This window comes from Athene noctua, chromosome 2 (genome assembly GCF_965140245.1).
Source record: "Athene noctua chromosome 2, bAthNoc1.hap1.1, whole genome shotgun sequence".
Lineage (NCBI taxonomy): Eukaryota > Metazoa > Chordata > Aves > Strigiformes > Strigidae > Athene > Athene noctua.
Genome location: NC_134038.1, coordinates 9,573,122 through 9,592,394, shown reverse-complemented (window position 1 = coordinate 9,592,394; position 19,273 = coordinate 9,573,122). Strand labels below are relative to the sequence as shown.

Here is a 19,273-nt window from a genome sequence, read left to right as displayed (position 1 = left end):
CCTTAAAATGAGGCAAGTGGAATATTCTTTACTGTTTCTTACTACACAGTGAAGAGTAATAGTGTAAAAGATAGGAGATTTAGTTACTGGGAGGGTGGTGAGGCCCTGGCACAGGTTGCCCAGAGAAGCTGTGGCTGCCCCCTCCCTGGCAGTGTTCAAGGCCAGGTTGGACGGGGCTTTGGGCAACCTGGGCTGGTGGAAGGTGTCCCTGCCCACGGCAGGGGCTGGGGGGGAACTTGATGACCTAGAAGGTCTCTTCCAACCCAAATCATCCTATGATTCTCTATCCCCTAGAAGTCACTAGGAGAAGAGTGAGGCCAGCACTGAAGTTTGCTAAGTCCTCTATCTAGACACCTCCACCAAAGCTGTTGGGCCATCTTCAGGGTCACTTCAGCAGATGACCTGTATTATAAACGTAGTTACTAAAACTATACTTATCACATAGTTATTTTCCAGCTGGGAGAAAGAGACAAGACAATAAATGGCAAACTTCCAAATGAACAAGGAATGCCAGAGAAGCCAGTTCTGTGGGCAAATGGGGAATAAAGGGGACAAAGCAATTTAGGAGAGAGTTATTTTAGCAGGGCTTTCACTGAGCTGGTTCAGGGTGTTGAACTGCTGTTTCTGAGTCAGTAGATGTATGGAGAGAACAGGCCAAGTGTGAGCTGCCACTCTGGACCCAAGAGATATACCTTTATTTTCCTTTCTCACTCTCTCTTCTGATTATCCACTTTTTTTTTTAATGACAGCAACTGAGGGACAGTTCTTTAGAGACATATTAACTCTGTTTGTAACCAATGAAGAGGAAGTAACTTAAAATTGTGAAGACTTTGGCCGAAGACTTGGAGAATGTTTGGGTGATTCCTGGTAGACTCTTGTTACATAGCTAAGCGTTGACAGGTCTCATTTGTTTACTTCCTTCATTACACGATTCAAAAACAAGCGAGTGCAGAAGGAACCAGAAGATGGTCATTAAAAGACCAGCTAGTTTTCACAAGCAAATCTTTACTGGATTTAGATGAAAGGCATTAATATACCCTCTGGTTCTACAGGTCCTGGTATATGTGAAGGTGTTAAGCAGGAAGTCATGAAATTTATGGAGGAGGCAGAGCAACTCATCTTAGCATCAAATCGTTCCCACTTTGCTTTTGGAGAAAGTTTCTTGGTGGCGAATGGCATACAGCTCACAGACAGCGACCTCCTACGTTCTGCTCAGTCCTACGAGTCGGAGGTGGTGGTCTCTGAAAAACTGTTATCGAGCAGTGACTATGCTCTCCAGCTGGCTGCACAGTCAGGTAGGTGAGAGAGAGATGAGAACTTAAATAAATGGATTAATTCCCAGAATCTGTGCAAGTGTTCTCAATGTCAAATTCAGCTTTGCTGAAAAATGGATGGAACTCAGCAGGTATAATTAATCAGTGTATAGTTAACCACAGCCAAGAGCTGATTTCAGCTGTTTTATGTGTATGACAAGATGCATATATAAAATCTGGACACTTACCAGCCTTTATGTATTTGCAGTGTTAATTTGCCTTCTAAAATACAGGGAACATTCAGGTGTTTGCAAATGTGCATTTAAAATATCTTGTATTGGCCACCAATAGCTTTCTTTTTCTTATCATTTACAGTCCTGCATTTCTATTGGCGGAGTCACTTTACTTCTAAAAGTTCTGCTGGGGAAGCAGCGCAGCTGGGATTTCTCCCTTACATCCCACAGTGTGACGGCCTGGGAAACTGGGAGCCAACTCAGTGCTATGAGAGCACAGGTGAACAGTTGCTAACAGGATACTCTGGTTTGTCTGAACAAATTAAAGCTAAGCAGAATTCTAAACAAAAGATGGGAAAACCTGTATTGTAGCCAAACTGGTGAGAGGTGAAGGGGTTTACAAGATGGGTGGAAAATTGACTGGAGTAAGGGGACTCAAGTGGCAGCTCATTGGGGCTCAAAAATCAGCTGATGTTTAGTTGCTCACTGCTAGTAGTTCCTCAGGGGTCAGTTCAGGGGCTGGTACTGCTTCATTAATAACCAGGACAATGAGATGGAGTGCACTCTCAGCAAGTTTGTGGCTGATACCAAATTGCTGGGAGTCAATGATACACTGCAGGATAGGGCTGAAATGGATGAGTCTCACCAGAGCTGCTATATTTCCATTCTCACCAATGCTCTCACATGTGGTCTACTTACCTGTGGACAGCAGAAATAACTGTGATTTAGATTACTAACCACTTTATATAGTTGTTGGTGATTAAAATATTTCCAGTACACAACAAAGCATACGGCTGTACAACACCTAAAATAAAGCTACTTTTCTTTCCTGGCCAGGTCATTGCTGGTGTGTGGATGAGAAAGGACATTTTGTTATGGATTCCTTGGTCTCACGCTCAGCAGAACTTCCCAAATGTCAGTTGTTTTTTCTTCCTAAATACTTGTCTTTACCTGTTCTTACAAATGTTAATATTTATTGGATATTCTACTATGATATGCATGACACAAGGCTTGTTTCTAACCACTAGAAGAAAAGAAAAAGTAATTTTATGCTTGTTTTGCTAAATAATTTAATTTCCCTATGTGTGATTTTGGCTTACATGATTTGAGAATGGACCCTCTACTGTTGGTGGCCCTGCTTGAACAGGGGGATTGGAACAGGTGACCAACCAGATGTCTCCAGAGGTCCCTTCCAACCTCAGTCATGCTGTGATTCTGTGGTTATCAAACACCAATCAGGAATTCCCTGCCTGAGGCTGTAGCAGAGCCTGATGGGAATGTATCCCTTTTTCTAGCTTAGGTTTGAGAACTTGATTTTATTTTAACATGCGTGTACGTTTTCCCTCTTACAGGCCAGACACCATGTCAGCGATCGCGAACCAATGCCTTAATTTCCAGCTGGAGACGGAGCGGTTCAGAGCTGGATGCCTCTACAGCTGACCTGTTCATCCCCTCCTGCCTTGAGGTGATTAACATGGTTGAGGAAGGAAGAAACAAAACCACCATGGTTTTGCTAATGCCATGCTGAAGGCCCTTACAGTTTCAGTCTATGGTCCTTAAGCATCCCTTGTGCATTCCTATTAACCTGAAAGAAAAGGATAAGACAAAACTAACATCAGGCTTTGCCCTGCATAAGGCAGAATTTAAATAGTTTTGAGATGAAGATCCGGAATAGGAAGCTCTGTCCCTGCCTATGCTTCTCTCCTACAGGATGGCTCTGCCAAGTCCTTTTGCAGGGCTATGCTTAAAAGACAACTTAATTGACTGGCATTTGCAGGGCTCCTTCTTCCTGAGCTGTGAGAGAATGTCAGGATGAGAGGGAGTTGGATGCACATACCCCAAAATAGGGTCTGTGATGCTCTCAAAACATGGCTGTGAGTAGGACAGAGCCCTGAGACAGGCAAGGAACAAACATTTCAAACCAAGATTATACGAGAACTTCATCTCAATGGGCTTTCAGTTTGTATACTGCTTCTCTCAGGGCCTAGTCTGTGTACTAAATTAAGTAGACTGTATTTTAATATTTTGTGTTTAATTGCAACATGTTGTCTTACTGGACAATTGTATATATATAACAAAATATTGTAACCAACCTTTGGGGTATGGATATTGGCATGTCTGTATTAATATACATTGCTCTGCAATGACATGTAATTGATTCTTTGTAGACAGGCGAATATGCTGTGCTACAGAGATCCAACACAGATATTTGGTGTGTAGATCCTGTGTCAGGAGAAGTATTTCAGCGTGGCAGCAAAGATTTGGATGGCAATCCTGAGTGTGAGTAATATTTACCCACAGCCTGTAATGCTAGTGGCAATGCCTCATGCTTTGTGGCATATGTGCTTTCTTTTTCAGAATGATGCCTGTGAAACACGGGCTTACAGTTTAATTTCTCAGTCATTCGGTACCTATCAGCACATCAACATGAAAATAGTTATCCTTTACTTTCTTAATACCAGAAATAAACTAGTCTAGAAAAACTGATGAACAGGTTTCTATTCATTTTTTTTAACCTTTATTTTCTTACCACCATAGAAAATTCTTTGGGCTCATGGATAAGTTTTCCAAGGCAGTGAATCCTGAGCTGTGGGAACTGGGCCATGTGCAGTTAGTTAGTGAGTCCATTTTACATGGCCCACCATCACTCCATGGAGTGCAATTAGATCTATAATACTCTTTTATTGTCTTCAAATAAAGACAGAGAGCTGTTGAAGCCTCAGAGGAGATCGTAGATTCAAAAAGTTGAAGAATCCCTGCTTGTAGGAATTAAGACACCCTGTTGGAGCCTGTGGACTGTCTCTGCTCCTCTTGTTTCTTCAGCTAGTGATTTTTCTGCTTACAATCTCCTGTAGAAAATTTGGGAGAATCATCTGCTGGTTTCAGGCAAATCTTCTCCCACCTGTAACAGAGTAGATAATTACTCAGGAGAGGATAGTTAGATAGTACTTTCATCTGACCCAGCAAGTCTGCTTTATTTTTCTTATATATGGGCTAGTAACAGAAGTCCATGAGGATGTGCAACAGGCCTGATAAGGGATAAGTAAATTCATATTCACTGAGGAATTGGTTGTGTAATGGTTCATTACACAGGTTTACAAGCTTACTCTGAAAATTGCACATGAACAAAATTAGTAAGGACAAACTTTGCCTCCAGTTTGGATTGAACTTTTTGGATCTTCTTGTCATGGGGTAGTTCTGCACGCTCCTGTCCCTGTTTTGTTTGTTTGTGGGAAGCCATAAATTTTGCTGTTTCATGATTTTTTTTTTTTTTTTCCTGTTTTCAAGGTATAAAACTGGGACATTTTGACTATTTTGAAATGTAAATGGTCATATTATTAAATTTTAAATTATCTTGATCAAAAATTCTTACTAAAAAGATGAATTTGATTTATTTTTAAAATTTAAAATATAAATGATACACCATTAAATTTATAGCAAAAAAAAAAGATGTAAATGCAAAATAAATATCAGTATTTTTTCAACTATTTTACTGGTGCAAACCCATATAACTTACCCTTTAATCTTTAGAAAAAATGTGGTTTTCCTAACGGAAGGAAAATTTCCTGTTTTGATAATGATTTGAATTATTTATAGTTTCATGATCACTATTCTTCCTTCTAATAAAACAGGCTGAAAGCACTGCTGTTGAAGTCTTTAGGACAGTTTGTTGTCTTCTGTTCTGTATCTTACATTGAATTTCTCTCTTTAAAGGTCCTAGTTTCTGTAATATACTGAAATCTAAAACTGGTTTACGAGAAACCGGCAAAGGCTACATCCCACAGTGTGAAGGTGACAATGGGACCTTCTCACCTGTTCAGTGCAGCCAGGATCAAGAGAGCTGCTGGTGTGTCTTTGAGAATGGAGAAGAGGTGCCAGGGACACGCGTAAGCAGAGGAAGACCTTCATGTGCACGTGAGTTCCTGCTTGAGGCGCATTGCTTCTGAGCAAATCCAGGTCTGGAACTTGACCCAGATCCTAACTTTTCCCAGTATTTAGTTGCATTTAATATTCTTTGTACAGACCATTATAGAGACTTTTCCTCAAGTAGTATGCTTATCTTTGTGTTATATAGCGGAGTTTAGACCTACCTGGGCATGATGTCCACTTTTTTTCAAGTGCTTTGTCAATGGATCTTTGACTTTTCCCTTATTCATAAAATTGGTTAAATCAAAGCAGTTGAGCTATAAAACTTAACTACAAAGTCAAACTGAACAGCTTGCTGCAAACTTGAACCTGTTCCAGTCTGAGCTGGCTCTGGGATTAAAAACCATTTAACTGACTAAAATAAAATTTGAAAAATGTATACTTCTGCCATTCCTACTTTTGGCTTCTGACCAGAGTTGTGAAAAGGATGTGCCAAAACACTACATATTCACAGAGTATTTCCTGCATGATCAGAACTGTGAAGCACTAGAATTCACTCATGGTTTCCAGTGAGATGTCCAAACGGGAGACTTTTGGATAAATTTAATATGCAATGGCCTTTATACATTTTCCTATCACTGAAGTGAAGCAAAACAAATTAAACTTTCTACGAGGTTATGCTCCAAAGTGTAATAATTAGTTGAAACTAGAGATGTAAAAGGAAAACCTTCAACCTGCCTTCAGGACACTACTGTTTCCATAGTTCTTTGGGGTTTTTTTGAAATGAGAACTGTTGGTAGATTTAGGAAAATGAGACCACATGATAAGAAATTACTTCGATTTCCTTCTGTGATCCTGCTATATAAAGAGCAACACATGCTCACCGATCAAACACCTGGTTGTGTCAGCCCCATGAGCTGTAAGGCATTTTAATCAATGTGATGACAGAATCACAGAATATCAGGTTGGAAGAGACTTCAGAGATCATCTGGTCCAACCCGTCTTGGCAAAAGCACGGTCTAGACAAGATGGCCCAGCACCCTGTCCAGATGAATCTTAAAAGTGTCCAACATCGGGGAATCTACCATTTCTCTGGAGAGATTATTCCAGTGGCTGATTATTCTCATAGTAAAAAATTTTCCTCTTGTGTCCAATTGGAGTCTCCGCACGAGTAACTTGTACCCATTACCCCTCATCTTTCCTGTGTGACTCCTAAACAGGGAGTCTCCATCTTCTTTGCAGCCACCCTTTAAATACTGGAACATGGTGATAAGGTCTCCCCTAAGCTTTCTCTTCTCAAACCTGAACGAACCCAATCCTCTCAGCCTTTCCTCGCATGTCAGGCTTCCCAGTCCCTTGATCATCTTTGTGGCCCTCCTCTGGACCCTCTCCAGCCTGCCCACATTTTTTTGTATAGCAGGGACCAAAACTGAAGACAGTATTCCAGGTGTGGCCTGACAAGCACTGAGTAATGACTTCTTTATCTCTGCTGCTGATGCCCTTGTTGATGTAACCCAGCATCCCATTGGCTTTCTTTGCCACAGCAGCACCCTGTTCACTCATGTTGAGCTTGGTGTGCTCAGGACCCCCAGGTCCCTTTCCACAGAGCTGCTCCCCAGCCAGGTAGATCCCAGCATATACTACACTCCTGGATTACGTTTTCCCAGGTGCAAGACCTTACACTTGTCCTTGCTGACCTTCATAAGGTTCTTGTTATCAACTCTTCCAGCCTATCCAGGTCTTCCTGCAGGGTGACTCTCCCTTCTGGAGTGTCTGCTTCCCCACTCGCTTTGGTATCCTCAGCATAATTTATCAGGGTACACTTGATCCCATCATCCAGATGGCTTATGAAGATATTAAACAGCTTTTTAGCCAACTTGGGAATCACAACCAACATAATTTTCTTTGATCTCTCTTGCACCAATATAGAGCTATGCAAATGGGATTTTATGAGATGCCACAAGGAGACCCCAGGGTTGTATCTGCCCCATGCATTGTGGTGTTGTGTGGAGATGCCCAATGGATCTCTGAAGAGATAAGCTCCAGAACTAGGTTCATGTAGGCATGTGAGCATAGCAGTTCAGTACAGGTTTTTAGCTCTTCAGAGAAGCAAAGCTGACCTGTCTAACAAGTACTGTGCTGCTGCCACCCTGCTTTCACGTTATGGGCTAATATCTCTGTGGGACATGGGGCTGTGTGATATTTATTTTGTTTGGACCAGCTGGAGGAACTCAGAGCAACACGCAGCACTCGAACACATGGATTGATGTACCCATAGACTCTGAAGGTGAACAGGGAAAAGTGGCAATGTTTCTAGTAGGCCAGAGAAAAATCAGAACTAGTTGTAAACGTTAAGTCCTTGATATCTCCTTCTCTCCATGAAAGCTCATTTTCTAGATGTCCCCCTAAATTCTAAGGGAATTTATGGAATATGTTCTTAGGAGGTTGTAGGTGTACCCCGAGATATACTTTTAAGATGATTTTAAATTTTGTATGCATGTCTGATGTTTCTTGTCATCCTGTAATGCTGTACTTTTCCTAAAGGAAACAGTAACTGAATGATTAATGACCTTTATTTTTAAAAAGACTGAACTGAGAGTACTGCTTTGAAAGTATAGTGGAAACCTGGCTTTACTGAAAACTATTTGTTATTTTCTTCATAGAAATACCATTGAAAAAATCTTTAATGATTTTCCTGGATTTTGAAATAGCAGTGGAAAGTTTTCATGCTAAACAACTTAGTTATTGTGCAAGAATAAAGAAACAAAAGTTATTTTTCCCCTCAGTCTATCCAGCCTCATACCTCTAGTCCTGGGAATTACTAATAATTGTTCAGGAAAAAGGGAAATGAGTACTATCTCAGTATTTTGGAGATCTTGTCTACCAGCGAAAGAAGCTGTTGTGGTGGGAAGTTTGATAAACTTTTCCAACATTAGACAGCTGTAAACAGCAAGTAGTAACTTCACCAGTGCCCAGTGCATGCAATGAGGTTTTCATTAGCTTAATCATTTCCATCAGAGGTAAAATCCAACTTTTTCTAGTTGACATGCACCAGAGAGATGATGCCAAGTATCCTAGTAATCATCATGCATCCTTCATCCTCATGCCCACTTTCCACAGCTCTGAGTAGAGATAGAGGAGAAGGTGGTCCTGGAGACAGTGTTTTCCTTATGGAAATCTTTAGAAACATCTATGACAGAAGTGTCAATATTCAGCTGGATTCTGTTTCACTCCCACAGGACTGAGAAATTGGGGCAGAAGTAGAAGAATGACAAAATGGTGCAGACTTGATAATGATAGTTAATGAGATGATATCTGTAGAGGGATAAATGAGCAAATTACTGATCGTGAACTGAAACCTGTGAGCCACACCAGGAAACCATCCGTTACTTATGTTTTGGGGGCTGGTTATTTCCCTAGTTCACACATCAACTCTCATTGCAAGAGGCTGTAGCAGCATACAGCTGGGACTGGATTTGACTTGCTGGATATAGAAATGTGTTAGAGCAATAAAGAGACCACAGAATGATTTTTATATACTTTGTATAAAGAGTTATTAATGTAATTTACACATAATGGTGGATGTAATTTACGTTGGTCAGGATAAGTATTAGTATCACTTTTACAGTGATATCTTTTGGTTCTAAAACCTCAGAGGGTTTATTAAAAGTTTGTTAAGCCAGGATGCCAGGTTTCTGCCTTTACTGAAAAAGAGACTGGATACAGAGTCAATGAGCGAAGAGAAGGAATGTAGTGGCCCCATTTACAGAGTTATTGCAGAAAAGATGCTATAAAGGAGACTTGTGAAAAAAATGCATTTGGCAATTCAGAGAGACAGATATGAAAGTTTTATTTTGGCATTGAAATGCTCAGGGTTGGAAAACAAAGATGTACTGTGCACACTGGATCCCAGATTCATCCTGCAATGTTTTAAGCTTTAACTGAAGTGGCTGCTAAATTAAGGAATTAATCTTCGTATCTCCATCAGAAGGGGAGGGAGAGGCTGCTCATTCTTGAACCATACACAATGTTTGCCTTCCTCCAGTGATAGGGAAGTTTGGACTGATCTGAGCCTTGCTATTTGGAAAATTATCTATATGCACATACCAAGCAAGTGAATTGTACAAGAACATCTTTTCCTTTATATTTACTTCTAACTGAGGAAGTTGTTTTTTTCCTACTATGTTTTGTAGCCCTAGAACTCAGAAGTGTTTAATTATTACTAGATATATTCAGTAATTAGGTTGGGATTTGGCTAATATTGAGTGCAGCAGTTAGTTTGTACTGATTAGTAGAAATTAATTCTTGTTGTAGCTGGCCTGTAATATATAGCCTGTTACAGTGGACTAGCAGGATAGAAATGTTGGTATTGATGCAGAGTGAGTTGACAGAGTAAACTTTGTGCTCCAACTCCAAAACTGTACACTACTGGTAAGGACCTGCTGGGTCACCAGAAACATCCTGGTGCTGTTGAAGAAACTATAGTCATGAGCTCCTGATCTTAGAGTTTTAAAATTTTGCTCTAAAGGGAATTGAGATTACTTTTCTCTTTTTTGGCCCGGCCTGTTTCCACTGGATAGCTTTTGTAAAGGTTTGTTCTGCTGATGGTTAGAAACCTCCTTCTCATTTCCTGCTTAGATTTATTCCTGACTGGTTTAAACTTATCTGTTCTTAGAAACCATGCACATAGGTTTCTGGACTCAGTTCATTACCCATCAAAGTCAATATGTGTCTTTTCATAAGCTTTAGTAAAGTGAACCATGCTGATATCAGACCAGATCCAAGTTGAGATGAGTGGGAAATGCACAGGATGCTGTCTAGGTTTTCTCTGTTGATACAAATGTTTTGTGGACTTTTTACTAGAAGTGCTTCATGGTTTGCCACTAATATATCCCCCTTCTCATGTTCCTAAAGGTCCGCACTGTGTTCTGCCATTCGGTGCCTCATCTATTCTCAATGGAGCCGTATTTTGTGAAAACGTTTCTGAGCAAAATTCAAGCATTCAGCAGTGCTGGCTGGTGTGTCGCCAGGGCTTCCACAGGGCCTCTTCCAGTGACTCGTTTCAGTGTGATGTGCAACAGCGTCGATGGGTCTCGGCTGTCCCGCTCTACCAGGCCTGCCAGAGTATGTCCAAACTGCCACGCGTTGGGGAGGGCACAGAACAATGTAAATAGATGTACAAAAAACCCCGCTTTCATCATGAAGCTACCGTGTGAATGACTACGATTGCAAACAACGGTTATATGGGAGATGCTAAATTAAGATGTAGTAGATTAGTCCTGTCTTCTGCCATCTTCATCGCTGTCTCTTGGCTGGCTTCTATGCTGGAAACAGTCCTGCTTTTCTGTAATAATATAGCTATAAATAGTTATTCAATCTATATGCAGATTTTTCTTTGTTAGTTAAAAGATGCTGGCACCGTGAAGTGCTTCTGATGGAACTTCTTAGTCCTGGAAGAACAGATGAGCGCCAGATGTTTGAATTTGGCAGAACTTGACTGTTTATTTGCATAATCAAGTCACTGTTACTTCTGCATCTTTTCGCAGCAGTCTGTTCTTTAGGATTATTTTTGTCTTTGTTGGCTGACCTGTGGTATTTTTCAAACCATTTTTCTTTCAAGAAAAAAATGGCCCTCCAAATCTTGGAAGAATTGGTTGTCTATTCAGAGCTTATGTAATTGGATATTAATTATTTCAAATAGAGATACTTTCTGATCAAAAGGGCAATTTGTAGCAGTGCTGAACTTTGAGAAATGCAGATCTTGCTGCCAGGTTGGCAGCTACACTTCAGAATGGGTTAAACCCATTTAGGAAACCCCTGTATTGACACATTTCCAGTTGTACCCCAGGTTTTCTATTCCAAATCTAGACATTTTTTAACTTTCAATTTCAGACTGAGATTTTATTCTGTCTCTAATCATGTTTTATGTCTTTATAGCATGTTATGAAGTAACTTTCACATTTGCCTGATGGCAGTTGAATTTGTTCGTAAGTTGAAGGACAGGAGGGCGTGTGTGGCAATCTGATACAAGCCGCTGTTTAATGCAAGCTAAGGACTTCCACGAGTAATTTGTGTTTGAAACAGAGCATGGTTTTAAGGAGAGAAAAAAAATTCCCAACACATCAGAAACTGATTGAAAGAACTTCATGATAATGGAGAATTCACCACAACACATAGTAATTTGTTCCAAAGGATAATTACCCACACTCTTAAAAATCTTATTTCCTGTTCTTTCTGTGTACACTTAGAGATTGTGGTTAAGTCAACCCTTAAGTACTCTCTGATAAACTAAACAGATAGAGGGCTTTGTGCCTTGTAGGAAGAAGCAAGCTTTTGTGTCTTCTGGTCCCTCCCACCATTCTCCTTGGAAGCTCTCCAGGCTCATTCTAGGACGAGGAATGGGGAATTGTGCTCCAGCAGAGACACTTGTTTGCAGTGCAGCAAGGGTTTGTAGGGAAGGTAAATGAGGGGGTGGCATGACAGCATGACTGCTCTGCTGAATCTGAGACAACAAACTATCCGTGAAGCCTGGGATCAGCGTAACTCCAATGGAGAGAAAGAAGTTTTCACCTTTTTTTTTTTTTTTTTTTTTTCCTGGCTAAAAACTGGCTAAATAGATTTTCATTTGTGACTGATGAGCTCACAGATTTCTCATTGATTTGTGTGATTTGTGTCACTGGTTTGCTGTCAAAATTTGGAAGGCCCTTATAGATGTCCATATCGACACTATTATTATGCAGTCAGATTTATTCTCTCCTAAAACTTGATTCCCAGTTAATTTGACAAGCTAGTTTTCTGAAGGCCCATGTGAATTAGTATTAATTAGTTAAATAGCTTTAGTTAATTGGTTAAATAGCTTTAACCATTTAATTCCTTTTTTAACAGAAGTCTTTTTGTGATTGTGTCTATGAGAAGCAGAGGTGGACAGGTCAATAATTTCTGTCTCCTGTTTCTTTTCTAAGTATCAGCATAATGTCAGCTTCCATCTAGTTCTCTGGAAATTCCTATCCACTGAGGCTTAAAAGAAAATCATCATTAATGATCCAGATTGTTCCTTAGCCTTCTGTGAGTTAGTGCTTCAGTGTAAAATATGTCTTTATTATTATATAACTATATCACTTGGATTTTTCCCTAATCCACAACACCTATATATATACACCAAGCATACACTTTGCTGCTCATTATTTACTACTGACAACTCTACTGTTTTCACCTAGAGACGGGGAGGTGATATTGATGGAAGATAAAAATGCCAGATCAGTGTTGTTTTTTCTCAAAATAGCTTTGAAAGTCAGTTTCTACATTAGTGAGTCTACTAAATGCCCTTTTTTACTTAATTTTTAGAGCTCCAATTATTTCAGACAGTCCAAGCTCAAGCACACTTTCAACTACTACTGCCTCCTGAGAAGACCTGTAGTTCGGACTACTCTGGATTACTTCAGGCATTCCAGATATTTATTCTAGATGAGTTGAAGGCTCGTGGTTTATGTCACCTCCAGGTAATTTCAATTCCTCATTCTCTGTTTGTGGTGGGGTTATTTTTTGTTTGATTGAGAGTTTTTGTATTAAATTAAAAAAAAAAAAAAAAGTGAGACAAAAAGTAGAACTTTACCTGTTAGAGAGAGGTGGAACAGCAGAACATGCCATGAAATCCATCAGGACTGTCAGCACTCTCATATGGATGGCTGGGAAAATAGGTTGTTTAGTCTCACTGACCCCACACTGGCAGATCAGCTTAATTGTAGCCATAGAAGTCATATCACATCAGTCCAATATTTATTAAAAATAATTTTGATAGAACATTTTGACTGTTCTTAGAGTGAGTAAATGACCTGCTGAAATTGTCTTTTCCTACTCTGTTTTTACAGGCCCTTTTGAAAATGTTGCTTTTGAGCATAGCAGAGTGCAAATGACTAGGGAAAGGCAATAACTAGAAGGTTCTCAGGTTGACTAATCATGCTTTCATTTAATTTTGAATTTGAGGTAAATGCATTTGGAAATACTGGCTCGATTTCTGTCTGTGATGATTCCACTGTCTATGTTGAATGCCTGACTGTGGACCGTATGGGGGTGAACGTCACATGGAGGACCCAACTGGAAAACATCCCGGCAGCTTCTCTCCCTGACTTGCATGATATTGGTAAGGTTTTTTTCCTCTGATATTTTTGTGAATTAAACCTGCTTTGCTTTTAATTGTTCTGCTTCCCTGTGTCTCCTCTTAGGAGGCACTAGCAAGGCATTATAAATATTCACTGAAATAGTCTGTCTTTATAACACAGGAGTTGTGTTTTGTGCTGTTGGTGTTGATATATTTCTCTTTTCAGGCTGTGACTGCACAGTGGAAAGGAGCTATATTTGAATGTTTCTTTCAGATAGGACTGGCTCTCCCAGCTTCCTTAACTGAGATATTGAAAATTACTTTATCAGGCATGAGCTGAACTGCCCAGATGTTAATTTCCATTGGGCAGGTCCTCAGTAGTGGAGGACATTTTGTAACTTATTGGGCTGGACACAGACAAACACACTTCACACATTGCCAAAAATATAACTAATTTCTTCCAGTCTGGTTTTTTTTTTTTTTCCCTTTCTTTTTCTATTTATTACATTACCTTTGCCACTAAAAATGATGACCCTCAGACACCCTAGAGCAATTATGCAGAGACCACTGCCTGGCAGATCTTTGCTGCTGTTTCCGAGCAAGTTAGGAATAGTGTAAGGAACTTCTTTCAAAGCACTCAGTGTTTCCCTTCAAAATAAAAGATGTAAAAGACATAGCCTGAGTTTAAATGCCCTCTGTGCCACCTTTTCTCCAGATTTACTGCTTTGCAATCGAGTTCCCAGCACTAAATATAAATAGTTCTGCCTGCATGTGTCCTTCCCTCCATTTGGGACTTAGAGACGTGTGCCCCACAGCAGTTTTTACCTGATCAGAACTGAATTCAAAAGCCTTTGAGACTCAATCAGCAGCTGCAGTGGTCGTGTGGTTCCTGGCTTTACACTCTGTTGATGTTTACATCCATTCAGTCACTCCAAATTATAAGGGAAACATGAATATTCAAAAAGTTTGCAGAATATAGATCAAAGTGTTTTATACCAAACTTTACTTTTGAAAGTGTTCCACTTTGAGGGTGTTACTTTTTTGACTCTCTCCACATTGTAATTTCCCCATAGTACTAAGATTGCTTTTCAGGGGATGGCTCTATGGTTTCAGAAGAGGTAGAGCAGAACTTGCTCTCTGTATATGCTTGGCACCATCAACATCCATTACCTTCTAAAGCAGCTTGGGTCCTTCTGTTTGAGGTGCTTCTTGGTGTATTTACACAAAGTGAGCAAATTGGCTCACTGATTTGAAAATCATCTACATTATTAAAATAGCTTTGTTCTTCTCCTAACTTTTTTACAGTTAAATGAGAAGTCTTGCTTTTTGTTTTCTCCTGTGAAGTAGCTGAGAAAAAAATTGCTACAGAAGGACAGCGTGCATAAGTTCCCAATGGAGATCCTCAAATCTAAATTACTCATGAATGCTGTTGGTTTTTTTTTTTCTGTTCTTGCAGATATTTTCATGTACTAAATTCCAAAGCTGGGCAAATCCTTTCCTGAAGGATCTTATGCCATTTGCCTTTGTAGCTTAGACCTCAGCTCTAAAATATTGAGGAACACTTGCAGCAATTCTTTTTTTCTGTTCAATAAGCAAAAATATAATGGACTATAGAAATGACCTTTTGGTGGACGAACATATAGTAAACAGTCTTCATCAGTGAGACTGGAGAAAATCAATCCTGGCCCTATACAATCAACATTTTCAGCTGCATCTTTATGCTCTGTATTTTCCTTAAAAAAAATTAAAGAACAAATTTACTTACTTTTCTTTCCCTTTTCTCTCACTTTCTCATTTGACCAATATAAACTCTAGGTAGTGATATATTCCCTTTCCTGTTGAAACTAGTGTTTCATTCAACAGAAGCAAACCTTAAATCAGATTTCTTCCCACTGCACAACACAAGATGCAACAAATGGCAGGATATTTCTTTATGTGAAAAAAAAGTATTGTCCCCTGAGAAGTCTAAGTCCCTAAAGATATACCAAGCCCTGGAGAAATCCTTAGTATAATAAGAACTTCCAGTAAATCTAACAATGTATGAGATGCATATTAACTTGAATTGCCAAAATTGTGCAGCAAAACTGGAAGAAAACCAGGGAAGTGCTATTGTATCTGCCATGCTTTAGAACATGCTGAAGGTCCCAGGAAGCACATTTTAGACCAGAAGCTAGGTTCCATGTCAGGAGGGAAGTGTGGCCTGAATCTGGCCAGCCATGCTGAAAGGGCAGAACAAAGGCTGTTCATGCAAGGTGTAATCAGTGAGTCTGTGGCTGGTGTGTCTGCCAGGCACTGAACTGTTCTCTGTTGAGATATTCCAGGATGTCTACTTGCAATGCATGAGCATGTATACTACAGTTATATATATAGTGTTTATATAATCTGAATGTAAAGGATATTACATATGCATGGATACATGTGGTCACAGGGGGACGGTCACATTTAGTGATGGTGCTAAGAACTTTTCAGCACAGTGAAATATTTTAGACTAAAGGACATTCAACAGACCTAAGTGGGTTCTTCCTTGTTTGATTGATTGCTTCTTTTCTACATGTGGATGACCTTCAGCTGTCATTTCAAGGTTATTTTAAATTCTTCTACAGCTAGTCACTAGATTCAGAAGGATATTTGCTTGAATAAAGGCTAAGCTACTTATTCCTTCTTTTAGTTATGAAACAATTTCTGCCAAAAAATTTGCAAAGTGTTGTTGGTTATGTGGTGATCTCCAATTATTTTGTAGAGTGCTAAGTATAATTTTGGTCTGGGGCTAAACAAAACTGATATTTTGTTGATGTTAGTATGTGTCAGTGCAGCAGCAGGATACACTGCTCAAAGCTGGAGGAAACAGAGCATTAAGAATACAAGCAGCTATCAGCTTTAATGTGAGGTCTGCACACTTTAGTCCATAACTGTAAAAATCTCATGTCCCACCTCTGCAAGGGGGGGAGCAACATCTACATGACAGCAGTCAGCTACAGACCAACATTCAGGAAGAGAGGACACCTGCGCTTTTTATTAAAGGTCTAAGATGATTTTTCAGAAAAAGCATTGTACATCTGTAGTCTGTTCAGCATGGGCAGGAGGGCAGTGCTGCGTCACTGAAGCCTCGTACCTGACTGTGAAATTCTCTCCTTGCACAAGTGAAAAGCCATTCGTGGGCTATAGTGTAAAGTTGGGAAACTTGTTATGTGAGAAGGCAATGGTACGCTCAACTATTTGCCTTGGACACCTCAGTCACAAGATAATAATCTTAGTACAGTGTGTGGTTTGCAACATTCCTCACACTCTCTTTATATATATAGCATCCTCCCCATGAAAATTCAATGTCTAAAGTCGTTGGTATAGTTGCAGAACTCCAAGTACATAGCGTGCAGGGCTTCCCATTTGCTGGGTCACTGGGCTGCCCATCACCTGTAGCTACAGAAGGCCCTTGTTTTGCAAATTTGGACCAGTAAACCATGTCCAACATTTCATTCAATGTCATAAACCCTGCAGAGATAAACAGAATGTGATAGCAAATAAAATTTTCTGAGAATGCTGATCTTGTAGTACTTCTGGTCCAGTCAAACTGGGAAATTTTCTCTTGATCTAGCACTGAAAATTGTCCTTGCACAAGTCATCGAAAGGGAAGCTATCTGAGTAACTAAGAATATACAGAGTAGGAAAGATACTCACTGTTTTCCAGCTTTAAATACCAGCTTCAGCAATTGTCAAGAGTTTCTGTTGCATAGGTGGGTACATTGGATATCAATAGTGTCATGGAAGGTGATTGTTATATTGTTACAGATGCTGGCCTTCGAAAATAAGCCAATAAAATGCTGAAAAATAGACAAATTACACTCATTGACAGAAATAGGAATAAATTAAATGTGAATGTCAGATAATCCTGTTTTTTGTCTGCTGAATTTTTGTAACTCAGAAATCAAGTTTTGTTCCTTGATGCTCTAGATTTTGAATATACCATTTTTTTTGTTGTGTTCTTTTGCTTTTTCTTTAGCACCCTCTACATATATTGAGATTAGACCTTTAATCTGATAGACACTACAGATTCATTCTTGTCTGCTGTTTGTTAACATGCTTCTATTTCTGTATCTGTCTATGGTTTCAACTTAAAATTCATCAGTTTCGTCCATTCCCATATTGGAAATCTCTTTCATGTTATTTTGTTGTATTTTTTCCCCATTTAGAAAATGCAATTGTTGGAGAAAATCTCATTGGAGCATTTATAAAAGAGGTTAAGGGTGGTGGTTTTCTGCTGCATTTGGACTCCAAGCAGTTCCTAGCAGATTCTTTCATTGATTTTCGCCGGGATGAAGAGTTCGACCTGTCTCTGAGTGTGCAGCTAGGATGTAGAAGAGGGTTTCGAAGAACTTCATCTCCTGGGAGAGCAATCCCAAATTCACAAGGATGTGGTATGTCTCTGCTTAGATTTCCCTTATTTGATGTGATTAGGAATCAGTGTAAAGCTAAAGTCAGAAAATCATCAGGGAACTTGTGTTTATGGTTAATATGTGAAAGGCCTGAAGCACCAACATGAATGATAAATCTGAGGAGAGATGGGAATTAATGCTTTGATTACTGTTCAGTCCTTGTGTTGAACCAATTATTTGGAAATATGCGTCATATCACTGACATTGTATAGAAGGTTTTGCAAACATTTTTTGATTTTTTTTAAATCTATCTGGTAGTAAAAGGTCTTTCTGTAATGTATGTTATCCTTAATAAGAAGATTTCACCAAGATAATGTAGCCAGTGCTTCTGATGATGATACATTACCCGGAATAGAAACCTAGATGCAGAAATGACAAAAGTCTTGAGATTGTGAGTTCCTGGGCCAAGTCCCTCCAGCTCAGATGAAAGCTTTCTCAGTGTTGGCTAACACCCCAACCTGATTGCACTTCTGCCCTCTTTTAATCTTCCCTTCTAGTCTTTTTCCCTGGAATGGGCTGCCTTTCTGCCAACACCCTGCTTAGGGCTGCTAAACCTATCTTTTCAGCAGATTCCTGTGGCAGTGCCCAGCAGTGCCGTGTACCAGGTCCTGCTGCCAAAGAGCCTTTGTCTTAACGGTCCCACTCTTGTTTCTATCAACATCAACCCTCCTATGGTCCAACCCTGATCGTTCTCATTGGCTGAGTTAGCCCCAGTGAGTCTGTGTCTTACTTATGTCCATTTGGGATGTATTCACTATATCCAGCTTTTTTTGGGGGGGGAACAGAGAATGGATGCACCACTTCTACATATCAGATTAACAGTAGCAGGTATTGAATAAGTTTTCCAATACAGGAAATATTTTCTGGTAGGAAAACTTCAACACTATGCAGCTTAAGTTAGGGACCCTAAGAGCAAGTCAAAATAAATTAAAACAGCTTAGCTCCCTGCTTGGTATGGTGGTTGGTTTTGAGTTAGGAGAGCTTCCTAATGACTGGGCAAGGGCTTCAAAGTAATCAAGTGATGATTCAGTTCTGAACTGCTGCAGTTTCCAGCTTGGACCTTTAAGGTAAGTTGACTGCAGTTTCAGTTCATCTCTGTAGTCACGTCAGATTTTGGTTATTTAAATACATCATGCAGAAAAAAGATTAATTCCTACTAAGAATCCAGAGTCTGTAACAACTTGCAGTTACTTAACAAGAAGTACTGATTAAAGGTATCATTTATTAAGTAAAGTCCATCACTTAGAGCAGAACAACTTACAAAGAATTGGATCTTTCTGCCAGATATTTCCTACTAGGGATAAGGTCCTCTAGGAAGCAGGGAATTAAACTGCCTTGTGTGTTAGTTCATTTATATTTGAACCAGCTAGCTGTAGAAAAAGTCACTTAGTA

The 19,273-nt window shown here is 39.7% G+C and overlaps 1 protein-coding gene across 1 annotated transcript in view; it reads left to right on the top strand.

Moving 5' to 3' along the window:
- Positions 1 to 19,273, top strand: part of TG (thyroglobulin) — a 160,686-nt gene that overhangs the window by 18,099 nt on the left and 123,314 nt on the right. The window contains exons 11-20 of the mRNA XM_074897572.1: positions 1,053 to 1,295; positions 1,629 to 1,766; positions 2,324 to 2,401; positions 2,839 to 2,951; positions 3,655 to 3,766; positions 5,201 to 5,401; positions 10,268 to 10,477; positions 12,698 to 12,852; positions 13,337 to 13,493; positions 17,639 to 17,863. Of these exons, the coding sequence (XP_074753673.1) occupies positions 1,053 to 1,295; positions 1,629 to 1,766; positions 2,324 to 2,401; positions 2,839 to 2,951; positions 3,655 to 3,766; positions 5,201 to 5,401; positions 10,268 to 10,477; positions 12,698 to 12,852; positions 13,337 to 13,493; positions 17,639 to 17,863 (1,632 nt within the window). The remainder of the gene's footprint in view (positions 1 to 1,052; positions 1,296 to 1,628; positions 1,767 to 2,323; positions 2,402 to 2,838; positions 2,952 to 3,654; positions 3,767 to 5,200; positions 5,402 to 10,267; positions 10,478 to 12,697; positions 12,853 to 13,336; positions 13,494 to 17,638; positions 17,864 to 19,273) is intronic.